Consider the following 14,475-nt stretch of genomic DNA (forward strand, 5'->3'; position numbering starts at 1 on the left):
TTACAACAGGTAGAGTCCCCTTTTACACATTACGGCAGGGAGAGCCCCCTTTTACACATTACGCCACGTAGAGTCTACTTTTACACATTACGACAGGTAGAGCCCCCTTTTACACATTACGCCACGTAGAGTCCCCTTTTACATATTACGACAGGTAGAGCCCCCTTTTACACATTACGCCAGGTAGAGCCCCCTTTTACACATTACGCCACGTAGAGTCCCCTTTTACACATTACCACAAGTAGAGTCCCCTTTTACACAGTACAGCAGGGAGAGCCCCCTTTTACACATTACACCACTTAGAGTCCCCTTTTACACATTACCGCAGGTAGAGCCCCCTTTTACACATTACGCCACGTAGAGTCCCGTTTTACACATTACGCCAGGTAGAGCCCCCTTTTACACATTACGACAGGTAGAGCCCCCTTTTACACAGTACGGCAGGGAGAGCCCCCTTTTACACATTACGCCACGTAGAGTACCCTTTTACACATTACAACGGGTAGAGTGCCCTTTTACACAGTACGGCAGGGAGAGCCCCCTTTTACACATTACACCACGTAGAGTGCCCTTTTACACAGTACGGCAGGGAGAGTCCCCTTTTACACAGTACAGCAGGGAGAGCCCCCTTTTACACATTACACCACGTAGAGTCCCCTTTTACACATTACCACAGGTAGAGCCCCCTTTTACACATTACGCCACGTAGAGTCCCGTTTTACACATTACGCCAGGTAGAGCCCCCTTTTACACATTACGACAGGTAGAGCCCCCTTTTACACAGTATGGCAGGGAGAGCCCCCTTTTACACATTATGCCACGTAGAGTCCCTTTTTACACATTACAACAGGTAGAGTCCCCTTTTACACAGTACGGCAGGGAGAGCCCCCTTTTACACATTACGCCACGTAGAGTCCCCTTTTACATATTACGACAGGTAGAGACCCCTTTTACACATTTCGCCAGGTAGAGCCCCCTTTTACACATTACGCCACGTAGAGTCCCCTTTTACATATTACAACAGGTAGAGTCCCCTTTTGCACAGTACGGCAGGGAGAGCCCCCTTTTACACATTACGCCACATAGAGACCCCTTTTACATATTATGACAGGTAGAGCCCCCTTTTACACATTACGCCAGGTAGAGCCGCCTTTTACACATTACGCCACGTAGAGTCCCCTTTTACACATTACCACAGGTAGAGCCCCCTTTTACACATTACGCCACGTAGAGTCCCGTTTTACACATTACGCCAGGTAGAGCCCCCTTTTACACATTACGACAGGTAGAGCCCCCTTTTACACAGTACGGCAAGGAGAGCCCCCTTTTACACATTACGCCACGTAGAGTCCCCTTTTACACATTACGACAGGTAGTGTCCCCTTTTACACATTACGACAGGTAGAGTCCCCTTTTACACAGTACAGCAGGGAGAGCCCCCTTTTACACATTACACCACGTAGAGTCCCCTTTTACACATTACCACAGGTAGAGCCCCCTTTTACACATTACGCCACGTAGAGTCCCGTTTTACACATTACTCCAGGTAGAGCCCCCTTTTACACATTACGAAAGGTAGAGCCCCCTTTTACACAGTATGGCAGGGAGAGCCCCCTTTTACACATTACGCCACGTAGAGTACCCTTTTACACATTACAACAGGTAGAGTCCCCTTTTACACAGTACGGCAGGGAGAGTCCCCTTTTACACAGTAGAGCAGGGAGAGCCCCCTTTTACACATTACACCACGTAGAGTCCCCTTTTACACATTACCACAGGTAGAGCCCCCTTTTACACATTACGCCACGTAGAGTCCCGTTTTACACATTACGCCAGGTAGAGCCCCCTTTTACACATTACGACAGGTAGAGCCCCCTTTTATACAGTATGGCAGGGAGAGCCCCCTTTTACACATTACGCCACGTAGAGTACCCTTTTACACATTACAACAGGTAGAGTCCCCTTTTACACAGTACGGCAGGGAGAGTCCCCTTTTACACAGTACAGCAGGGAGAGCCCCCTTTTACACATTACACCACGTAGAGTCCCCTTTTACACATTACCACAGGTAGAGCCCCCTTTTACACATTACGCCACGTAAAGTCCCGTTTTACACATTACGCCAGGTAGAGCCCCCTTTTACACATTACGACAGGTAGAGCCCCCTTTTACACAGTATGGCAGGGAGAGCCCCCTTTTACACATTACGCCACGTAGAGTCCCTTTTTACACATTACAACAGGTAGAGTCCCCTTTTACACAGTACGGCAGGGAGAGCCCCCTTTTACACATTACGCCACGTAGAGTCCCCTTTTACATATTACGACAGGTAGAGACCCCTTTTACACATTACGCCAGGTAGAGCCCCCTTTTACACATTACGCCACGTAGAGTCCCCTTTTACATATTACAACAGGCAGAGCCCCCTTTTACACATTACGCCTGGTAGAGCCTCCTTTTACACATTACGCCACGTAGAGTCCCCTTTTACACATTACCACAGGTAGAGCCCCCTTTTACACATTACGCCATGTAGAGTCCCGTTTTACACATTACGCCAGGTAGAGCCCCCTTTTACACATTACGGCAGGGAGAGCCCCATTTTACACATTACGCCACGTAGAGTCCCCTTTTACACATTACGACAGGTAGAGTCCCCTTTTATACAGTACGGCAGGGAGAGCCCCCTTTTACACATTACGCCACGTAGAGTCTCCTTTTACACATTACAACAGGTAGAGTCCCCTTTTACACAGTACGGCAGGGAGAGCCCCCTTTTACACATTACGCCACATAGAGTCCCCTTTTACATATTACGACAGGTAGAGCCCCCTTTTACACATTACGCCAGGTAGAGTCCCGTTTTACACATTACGCCACGTAGAGTCCCCTTTTACACATTACAACAGGTAGAGTCCCCTTTTGCACAGTACGGCAGGGAGAGCCCCCTTTTACACATTACGCCACATAGAGACCCCTTTTACATATTATGACAGGTAGAGCCCCCTTTTACACATTACGCCAGGTAGAGCCGCCTTTTACGCATTACGCCACGTAGAGTCCCCTTTTACACATTACCACAGGTAGAGCCCCCTTTTACACATTACGCCACGTAGAGTCCCGTTTTACACATTACACCAGGTAGAGCCCCCTTTTACACATTACGACAGGTAGAGCCCCCTTTTACACAGTACGGCAAGGAGAGCCCCCTTTTACACATTACGCCACGTAGAGTCCCCTTTTACACATTACGACAGGTAGAGTCCCCTTTTACACATTACGACAGGTAGAGTCCCCTTTTACACAGTACGGCAGGGAGAGCCCCCTTTTACACAGTACGGCAGGGAGAGCCCCCTTTTACACATTACGGCAGGGAAAGTCACAAGAGAAAGAGGGGGAAGGGAGAGAGAGAGATATGGGCCCTCATTCCGATGATTGCCGTGATCGCTGCGTTATAGGAGAGAAATCCCAGCTGCCGCCAGTGACAGAGCAGATATATAGAATAAGTGTATTTACAGATCATACTGTGTAATCCCTCATAATCCATCCCGTGTAACCCATCCCGTGTAACCCATCCCATGTAATCCATCCCAAGTAACCCATCCCAAGTAACTCATCCATCCCGTGTAACCCATACATATACTGCGTATATACAGCCACATTCCCAGAGAGCGCTACACTCACTGCAACCCCATGTCACGTCACCCAGTAATCCCTCATAATCCATCCCATGTAATCCTTCCATCCCATGCAATCCATTTCATGTACTCCATCCATCCCGTGTAATCCATCCCATGTAATCCACACATCACAGAAGCTTTAGGGGTGTGTTTAGTGATCACCTATAGACCATGGTGGTCATTCCGAGTTGATTGCTCGCTAGCTGCTTTTAGCAGCAGTACAAACGCTAAACCGCCGCCCTCTGGGAGTGTATCTTAGCTTAGCAGAAGTGCGAACGAAAGGATCGCAGAGCAGCTACAAAAAAAGATTGTGCAGTTTCTGAGTAGCTGAAGACTTACTCCTAGCTAGCGATCACTTCAGTCAATTTAGTTCCTGTTTTGACATCACAAACACGCCCTGCGTTCGGCCAGCCACTCCCCCGTTTCCCCAGCCACTCCTGCGTTTTTATCGGGCACGCCTGCGGTTTTACAAACACTCCCCGAAAACGGTCAGTTACCGCCAGAAACACCCACTTCCTGTCAATCACTGAACGATCAGCAGTGCGACTGAAAAGCGTCGCTAGACCTTGTGTAAAATTACATTGGCTTTTGTGAAAGTACGACGCGCGTGCACAGTGCGCCTCATACGCATGCGCAGAAGTGCCGATTTTTAGCCTGATCGCTGCGCTGCTAACAACGGCAGCTAGCGATCAACTCGGAATGACCCCCATGGTTGGGAGGGATAGAAACAGAAAGGTGGCAGGAAGAGAGGCAGAGAGAGAGTGGTGAGGAGACAGAAAGAGAGGGATGGTGCACAAGGGACACACATACACACAAAACACACACACCTTCTCTACCTATGTGATGATGGCAGCACCCCCCGGCATCCCCTGCTCAGCTCACAGCATCCCCTGCCCGGTTCCGGACTGGCCTGGTGCAGGGACGCTGCTGCACAAGAGGGGAGGAGCGGAGCAGAGCACGCAGGAAGACTGAGCAACGCTGCCAGCTATAATGTACATCAGCAGCTGTGTGTCCGGCAGAGGAGCTGGACGCAACGCTACTGTTATAGCCGCCAGCGCTGCAGCTGGCAGTTGTCAAACGGGGCGGATGGTGCGTCCACAGTGGAAATGCACTGTGTGCTAAGCACCATCCGTCCACACCTAGTTACGACCCTGATCGGGAGACCAAGAGACTGACAGCCCCATCAGCCAAGAAGGATAGCGTCAAGTGCACCCTCCAGCCAATCAGTACAGGCGTTAGGTTACACAATGAAGCGCAACGTTGTGAGGCAGCATTTACACTAAAGTATGCCTGAGCAGCAGTAATGAATGTAAACACACAAGTATAAAATAAATAAAATTAAATGTAAAAAAATAAATAAAAATATACAAGAATACCAATACAAATAGCATAAAGATAATAAATATAAGATAAAAATATCTTAAAATTAGGATGAATAAGTACTATTAATTATTAGTGACAGAAACACTCAGCGATGTACAGATCACAGAATATCGGCAGTAAGTAGCATATAGTTACTCTACCAGTATGTACTACTGGGAATATACCGCAGCACCTGCAGGAAAACATGGAGAGCACACACAAACTCTACTCAGAGAGAACCCTAGTCAGGAATTGAACCATTAACCCAAGTGCTGTGACACAGCAATGCTAACCACTGTGCATTACATCAGTGGCCAATGACCCCACCCCCTCCCATTGACAGCCACACATTGCCCAGGGACATACTCCAGTGTATATACCCTACTGAAGGTACCAGAATATAGCGGTGCGGTCACCGAGACTTTTCCTATGGGGCTGCGCCTGCAATATGTTCACAGCTGGGAAAAGAGAGATCCGGGCTCATCTGTGTGAAGAGCCGCCTGGACAAGACACGGGGCAACACCCTGAGGCGGCAGACTTTTTAAAGTGTAGGACTGGAGTCTCTGCGGTGATCGTGGTAAGCGCTCCCTGCACTAGGGGCAGGCTGTCATGTGCCGTTCTCTCTACTTTGGTAGATGGGATAAAACTGACATGCCAGCAGGAACTCAGAAGAGCGGTAGACGATTTGAAATCTGAATTATCTTCTATTGGAACAAGAACAGACGCTTTGGAGATCAAAACGGACAAATTATGTAAATACCAAGAAGTAGTAGACAGGGAGCTCTCTCTCTTGAGGTCTGAAGTTAATGATCTCAAGGAGAAACAAGAGGACTTAGAAAATAGATTGTGCAGGAATAATCTTATACTGGCCCTAGCTCACCTCCCCCCCCCTCCCCTTGTTTTGTTTGGTTTTATTTTTGCACACATATATACTCGCTTCTCTATATTTGTGATTTATTTTTCAATTGTCATGCATAGTCCCTTTTCTAGGGCCTATTTCTCAAAGGGATTTGGCCTATTAAGGCTTCCCTCTACTTCTCTACCTTTTTGGTTATCTTCTCCCTTCTTTCTCCTTTTTGTCTTTTCTTCTTTCTGCTTTACTTCATTCTCCTCTTTGCGGCTCCACTGGTCTTACCTTGCTGGACATGTGAACTACTATTGGGGTATTAAAGCTCTCTATATTTGGCCTTCCCCATGGGTTTAAAAATCTTTTCATTAAATGTTTATGGCCTAAATTCCACTAAGTGACGTACGCTCATTTTAGACACCTCTATGTGTGAAAAAGCACACCTCGTGATGCTCCAGGAGATGCATATGACAGGAGCACACTCTCAATTACGCGGTAATCGCTTTCCCCAAACTTTTTTTGCCTCTGCTCCATGTATTATTATTATTATTATCCTTTATTTATATGGTGCCACAAGGGTTCCGCAGCGCCCAATTACAGAGTACATAAACAAATAATCAAGCAGGAAAACAGCAACTTACAGTTGACAATATAGGACAAGTACAGGGTAAATAAACATAGTTACATCAGCAGATGACACTGGAATAAGTATCAGGTGGCAGAAGACTGCTGGATTTGGTGCAGTTGAATATTATTAAAGTAAGAAAAGGATAAGCACATGAGGGAAGAGGGCCCTGCTCGTGAGAGCTTACATTCTAAAGGAAAAAGCATGTAGACAAAATTAATGCACAACAGATTGCAGCGCTCACCAAATACCATGATGCCCCATGTGTATAGTGAACATAGTGATAGGAAATGAAAACATTCACCCTTAATAGGATGATATTCCTCAATAAAATAGCAGAATGGGTGGAGGATTCTTTTTTCTCCTAAGAGATTCTTTTTCCTTCACATAAAGGGTACAGGCAGGACTGAATAATCCTTTAAACGACCTGAAAAGATAAGTACCTCTTTTCCCAATATGAATGGGATGAATTAAGAGGTACTAAAGGCAACAGACCATAGTGTAGTAGGTTAAAAGACACGCACAATTTTTAATGCCACAGATTAAACTCACAGGATAAATGAAATAAAACAGCATTCACCCAGCGTTCGCCCAGACACTCCCCCGTTTCTTCAGACACTCCCGCGTTTTTCCCAGAAACGCCAGCGTTTTTTCACACACTCCCATAAAACGGTCAGTTTCCGCCCAGAAACACCCACTTCCTGTCAATCACAGTACGATCACCAGAACGATGAAAAATCCTCGTTTTGCCTTGAGTAAAATACCTAACTTTTGTGTAAAATAACTAAGCGCATGCGCTCTGCGAACCTTGCGCATGCGCAGTAAGCGACTAATCACAATATAGCGAAAATCGGCAACGAGCAAACAATTCGGAATGACCCCCTATGTCTATTATCTGATTCAGATGGTATGTACCTTACGCTATGAGATACCATTGGGGCGGAGACAATTACTTTAGTTAATCTATATGCACCCAATATGGGTCAGGGGCACTTTTTCTCAAACATATTTAGGCGAATAAAAGATTTTTACCAGGGCCGTTTACTCATTGGCGGGGATTTTAATGCCGTTTTAGATCCAACTCTTGATAAAAAGGCTTCCACACACCTTAAGCACTCATCAGAAGTATTACAAATGGCTCAAATTCATGGTAATGGTATGAACATACTTATGTTACTGGACTCTTGGTGCCTTAAAAATTGTACAGCCAGAAACTATACTAATTTCTCCGCCCCTACCAAATTTATGCTAGAATTGGTTTGATTTTAATCTCTCGCGCCCTTGCACCTTTGACCTCTTATGAGGGTATAAAACCCCTCTCGTGGACGGATCATGCGGGAACTATTATTCTACTTGATTTGTTTCATTCCCCGGTAGACCTAAAGCTTGGTGACATCCTGCTACTAGATCCTTTTAATCTTCTGTGATCCAATTCTACACGACAATTCCCTCCTGGAACTCCTGACAGAACATTACTTCTTAGCCAGTCTCCTGCCACTCTCTGACCTTCTCTCCCAGATCTCTCTCACCTCCCCTGTTTGCTATTTACTCTGCACTTGCCCTTCCGTCTCTGTATATTGTATACTTTGTGTCATTTGGGCCACTGTGGCGATCACTTCCTCCCTGAATTCCACAAACTCTGGCTCCCCCAGCAGATTCCATGTGGCTGCTTCACTTCTGCAGTGCATGAACGCATTCCCCAGATGACACAACTTGTCCTGTATGCTGGATACTCTCCACCTGCTGATTTCCCACTGAGCTTCATTCCGGTACTCCCAAATGTACTGCATCTTGGTAACTATAAATAACAGATCCGGCTTCCCAGCCTGCCGATATGCTGACAAACTTCCAACCACAAGCTCCACTGCCCTGGTTCCATTACTGGTCTCCTCCGCTGAGGCCTGCACCGTATCCTCTTCTTCCTCCTTATCACAAGGGTGCTCAAAGTCCCATTGAGACAGTTTTCCAATTAGGCATTCCTTGGTATCCACTGTATTGATTACAGTTTTGTTTCCATGACACAGTCCTTGCAGGACTCCCTTCTTGATGTCTTTGTAATATTGTGCTGCTGCCTCCAATCTGCTGTAATATCTTGCATCCATGCTTGTAACCTGAGTGATCCCTCTGCTTGCCACCAAATGTGAGGATACCGGGTTCAAAATCACTCAGTCATGGTGGTAGATGAAAAACCAACAGTGGTTTATTGAACAGAATGGGTTATAAACAGCTCAGCACACTTCTGTGATCCAATTCTACACGACAATCCCTCCTGGAACTCCCGGCAGAACATTACGTCTTAGCCAGTCTCCTGTCACTCTCTGACCTTCTCTCCCAGATCTCTCTCACCTCCCCTGTTTTCTATTATCAAAACCTTTGTCTTTCCTACAATAAGGCGACACCCCCAGAACAGTTTCAGAGCAAACCTACTTTCACATGCCCAGGCACAATAGATGTTAACTAAATTAACCTTACTTAATCTGATTGTGTGGCCTGGAATCCATTGTGTGGGGAAGAATGAGGGGGTTGTATGGCCTGACATCTGAGACTGGCTGTATCTACTCAACAGCAAACACACAGGTTATCTGAGCAGTCACATGGGGGGAACATTATTTTACAAACTATACATTCATATATATATATATACATCGAAAACATAACTGTACCCTTGTAACAATAACATCATACAATATAATACAATATTGCCTAGTACATAGCCAAATACAGATCAACAATTAGTGTAGTCCATGGGTAAGACTAGGGCTAGGAAAGTAACCACGTGTCTTTTACCACTGTGCGACACAACGCGCCGGCTGTGTCATCACGTGTCGTCACACTGCTATATCAGAATATTTTGAGATTAATTTGTCTGACGACGTTGCTAAAAATATTATCTCGGAAGCTCACAAAGCCACAATTAGGGGTAAACTCATTAGTAAATCCTTGTACCGTCGAAAACAAGCTCAGAGTGAAATCTCCTTTTAAGAAACTGAAATCTCTATGCTTTTAGATGAACATAAACTGCGCCCGATCCCAATCTGCTCTCCCAGATACCTACTGTTATTGGAAGACTTAACACTATATTGTCACGTAGATCGGCTTTTATTTTATGAAAGAATCAGCAAAAATATTACGATAAAGCAGACAAAGCATATTCTGTTTTGGCAAATAAGTTAAAGCAAAAAAGGGCCTCAGGTCTAATTAATAAAATCAAATCTCAACATTCAGGGATTACTTCATATGACCCAGAGAAAATAGTCTTGGAATTTCAGACCTATTACAAAAATCTCTATAATCTTTCCGATCTTTGTCCCATCGGGAACCTCGAGATACTCCCTCCTTCTCTACTTTCTTCTCCGATAATCTACTTCCTCGTATTTCTAATCAACAACTATCAGAGTTGAATGCTGACATCACGGAGGTAGAGATTTTAACCGCTATCAAGGGACTTAAAACATCTGCGGCTCCAGGTCCGGGTGGATTCACTCCTCAATACTATAAAAAATGTGCTACTGCTCTTACCCCTTTTCTTAAGACTTTAACGACCTATTAAACGGTGCATCTTTTGATGTAATGACCTCCTTGGCAAGTTTAGTTGTTATACCAAAACCCGATCAGGACCCGGGCTTAGTTACTAATTACAGACCCATTTCGTTATTGAACGTTCATATTAAAATTTATGCAAAATTGTTAGCAAACAGACTGGGCCCCCTACTTCCTAGGCTGATCCACCCAGACCGGTTTGGTTTTATACCTGGAAGGCAAGCGCTTGACAATTGATCTGATTCACGAAATACATAGACAAAAAGTACCAGCTCTGGTCTTGGGGTTAGACGCCGAAAAAGGCGTTCGACCAAATCCAATGGCCTTTCATGTTTCACACTCTCCAGTATGTAGGTCTCACAGACCGTTTCTTTTGAGGAGTATCCGCCTTATATGATAATCCTAGGGCAACTGTAATTGTCAACGGGATAATGTCACCATCCTTCCCGATCTCCAGTGGAACTCGACAGGGCTGCCCTTCGTCCCCTCTTATATTTACCCTGTCTATAGAGCCATTTGCAGCACGAATACGTGTCAACCCACATATAAAGGGTATAAAATAGATTGTCTTGAGCACAAAATTACACTTTATGTAGATGATGCATTACTTACAATTTCCGGCCCCGTGCACTCTCGGCCCCATCTTTTTTGGGAAAAAGAGGAATTTGGTGTACTCTCTGGCTATAAAATGAACGCAGAAAAACCTGAGGTTCTTGACTTCTATATTCCGCAAAGCTCTAAGGATAACCTGGAACAGACCTTTCAATTTAGAAGGAACACACGATAATTAACATACCTAGGAGTTTTCATTACCAGGAATTACCGCCATCTTTTTCAGGCCAATTGCCCCAATCTACGCATTTTTAAAAGGATCTTGAAAACTGGGGGAGTCGCTATATATCCTGGATTGGCCGCATTAATGCCATTAAAATGAACCTATTGCCAAGACTTCTATACTTATTCCAAACTCTCCCAATTCGAGTGCCCCCCCCCCCCCCCTCCACCTACGTTTTCAAGCACCTCCAACACATTACTTCACAATTTATTTGGTCCAAAAAACGACTCAGAGTGAAGTGTACAATAATACAAAAACACGCCTTAGGGGGTGGCCTTGGGGTCCCAAACTTTAAATCCTATTATTTAGTAGCTATGTTAGCACAATGTATTCAGTGGAACAGTCCTAAGGATGAGAGGGTTTGGGTCTCAGTAGAAACCGATGCTCTTAAGTTGCATTTCAGTTCCTCCTTATTGTGGATTCCTAGACCGGCACGACCCCAGATTATCCAGCTTCACCCTGTGGTATCCCACTCCCTAGATGTCTAGACTAATCGTCAATATAATATAGCCCCATATCCTAGCCCCTTAATTCCGTTGTTTGATAATCCCACTCTTCGGCCAGGTTGTCAGCCAGCTGCTTTCGCGCACTGACAGGTAAGCGGTATAAGGTTGCTGAACAACATCGCACAAGACTCGCTGTTCCCTACTTTTCTAGATATTCAATCCAAAATCTCCATCCCTCATAAAAAAAAATTCTAATGCTTGCAAATCCGACACGTCTATTCTATGCTATTGTCGCAACTTAATCATAGATCCCTTACTACTTTAGAAGATCTTGTCCTACACGGGGACTCGACTAAACGGCTTATTTCCACTGTATACGCATCTCTTTTGCTCCCCTCCTAGACGGACAGAGATCCTCACGAAAGAGCATGGGGATCAGCTCTAGGAGAAACACTAGATAATGATGAATGGTCTGATATTTATTCAACTTTAGCGCCGAGTTCCATCTGTGTGCGAGTGAAAGAAAATGCGCATATGCGAAAATGCATCCAGAACTATCTCCCTTATGTTGGAGGTACAACACAGCGGACGGAACGTTTTCACATATTTGGTGGGGTTGCCCAAAACTACTCCTTTTATGGACAGAAATAGGGTCTTTGACCAATTCGATTTTAGGTATTCAGATTGCTTTATGCCCTAAATATATTATCCTTGCTGTGTCACTACCTGAAGCTTCTAGGTATCAAAATAAATGATTCACCCATATAGTCCTGGCAGCTAGATGTGTCATAGCCTCAGCCTGGAAATCCACGGAGATATCTACCATGGGGGAAATTATAGGGAAAATCTGGCACATTCTATGGAGCATATCACTAGCATTTTAAAGGGGTCCTCCAAAAGTTTTATTAAAGTCTGGGAACCGTGGGCTTCCTTCTTCCAAGTCCCCTCCTCCTGAATGGCCTTTTATCTCCTTTATACACTAGCTGTGTCAATGCCAATATTGTGTTCTTTAGTTTGTTACCTAGCGATCTGACCAGTCGAGGGGCTTTCTGCTTCTCGTATCTACTTCTTTCCCATCCTCTCACTATCCCTCACCTCTTTTCATTTCTTTTCCTATCTCTTCTTTTTCCTTTCTTTCTCTTAGTTCATACACTGCTTCTCATAATAAAAATACGATGAGACTGTTTAACTGTTTACATATGAATATGCCCTCAGAAGTTTTTCTATATCAGGTATCGCTTCCTCAAACAATGTATTTTACGAAATGTCTGTCAATATACTAGGATGCCTGTACCGGGCTATTGTTGAAAATTTCTGTATTGTATCTCATCTTTTCAATCAAATTTCACTTTAAAAAGTACATGGCAGCCCGCCTGGAGTTTGCCAAAATGCACCTGAAGGACTCTCAGACCATGAGAAACATAATTCTCTGGTCTGATGAGACAAAGCTTGAACTCTTTGGCGTGAATGCCAGGCGTCATGTTTGGAGGAAACCAGGCACCGCTCATCACCAGGCCAATACAATCCCTACAGCGAAGCATGGTGGTGGCAGCATCATGCTGTGGGGATGTTTTTCAGCAGCAGGAACTGAGAGGCTAGTCAGAATAGAGGGAAAGATGAATGCAGCAATGTACAGAGACATCCTGGATGAAAACCTGCTCCAGAGCACTCTTGACCTCAGGCTGGGGCGCTGGTTCATCTTTCAGCAGGACAACGACCCTAACCACACAACCAAGATATCAAAGGAGTGGCTTCAGGACAACTCTGGGAATGTCCTTGAGTGGCCCAGCCAGAGCCCAGACTTGAATCCAATTGAACATCCCTGGAGAGATCTGAAAATGGCTGTGCACAGACGCTTCCCATCCACCCTGATGGAGCTTGAGAGGTGCTGCAAAGAGGAATGGGCGAAACTGCCCAAAGATAGGTGTGCCAAGCTTGTGGTATCATATTCAAAAAGACTTGAGGCTGTAATTGCTGCCAAAGGTGCATCAACAAAGCATTGAGCAAAGGCTGTGAATACTTATGTACATGTGATTTCTTAGTTTTTTATTTTTAATAAATTTGCATAAATCGCAAAAAAACTTTTTTCACGTTGTCATTATGGGGTATTGTGTGTAGAATTTTGAGGGGAAAAATGAATTTATTCCATTTTATAATAAGGCTGTAACATAACAAAATGTGGAAAAAGTGAAGCGCTGTGAATACTTTCCGGATGAACTGTTTATAGTGAGTTAGCTCATCCTGTGCATCATGTATTATACAGTACTGTGCAGAAGCTTTAGGCAGGTGTGGAAATGCTGCAGAGTAAGAATACTTTCAAAACTAGAAGTGTTAATAGTTTATTTTGATCAATTAACAAAATGCAAAGTGAATGAAAAGAAGAGACAACTAAATCAAATCAATATTTGGTGTGACCTCCCACTGCCTTCAAAACAGCATCAATTCGTCTAGGTACACTTGCACACAGTTTTTCTGTTTGGCTTCAAATTTATTCTGTGGCAGGACAGCAACACCAAACATACAGCCAATGTAAATAGGAACTATTTTCAGCATAAATAAGAACAAGGAGTCCTGGAAGTGATGATATGGCCCCACAGAGCCCTGATCTCACCATCATCATCGAGTCTGTCTGGGATTACATGAAGAGAAAGAAGGATCTGAGCAAGCTACATCCACAGGAGCTCTGTGCTTAGTTCTCCAAGATGTCTGGAACAACCTCCCTGCCGAGTTTCTTCAAAAACTGTGTGCAAGTGTACCTAGAAGCACTGATGCTGTTATGAAGACAAAGGGTGGTCACACCAAATACTGATTTAATTTAGATTTCTCTTCTGTTCACTCACTTTGCATTTTGTTAATTGATAAAAATAAACTATTAAAACTTCTATGTCTGACAGCATTCTTACTCTGCAGCAATTCCACACCTGCCTAAAACTTCTGCACAGTACTGTTTATAGTGGGTTATTGCACTCTGTATGTCTATTTATATTTTCTCTGCTCCGTATAGTTATTGTCATTCTCTTTGTTTCCTCACATTTATCACAGTCGGCTCCGCCCATCCATCTTCTCACCCACCTGCAGCTACAGACGGTGCCGCAGGGCCAAACGCCATCGATAATGCAAATGCCAACTTAGTGAATGGT

The 14,475-nt window shown here is 44.6% G+C and overlaps 1 protein-coding gene across 1 annotated transcript in view; it reads left to right on the forward strand.

The window, feature by feature from the left end:
• Positions 1 to 14,475, forward strand: part of LOC135040870 (plasma membrane calcium-transporting ATPase 2-like) — a gene marked incomplete at its 3' end in the record, with an annotated part of 272,154 nt that overhangs the window by 30,558 nt on the left and 227,121 nt on the right. Inside the window, exon 2 of the mRNA XM_063954874.1 lies at positions 14,378 to 14,473. Coding sequence (XP_063810944.1) covers positions 14,378 to 14,473 — 96 coding nt within the window. The remainder of the gene's footprint in view (positions 1 to 14,377; positions 14,474 to 14,475) is intronic.

This window comes from Pseudophryne corroboree, unplaced genomic scaffold (assembly GCF_028390025.1).
Source record: "Pseudophryne corroboree isolate aPseCor3 unplaced genomic scaffold, aPseCor3.hap2 scaffold_776, whole genome shotgun sequence".
Lineage (NCBI taxonomy): Eukaryota > Metazoa > Chordata > Amphibia > Anura > Myobatrachidae > Pseudophryne > Pseudophryne corroboree.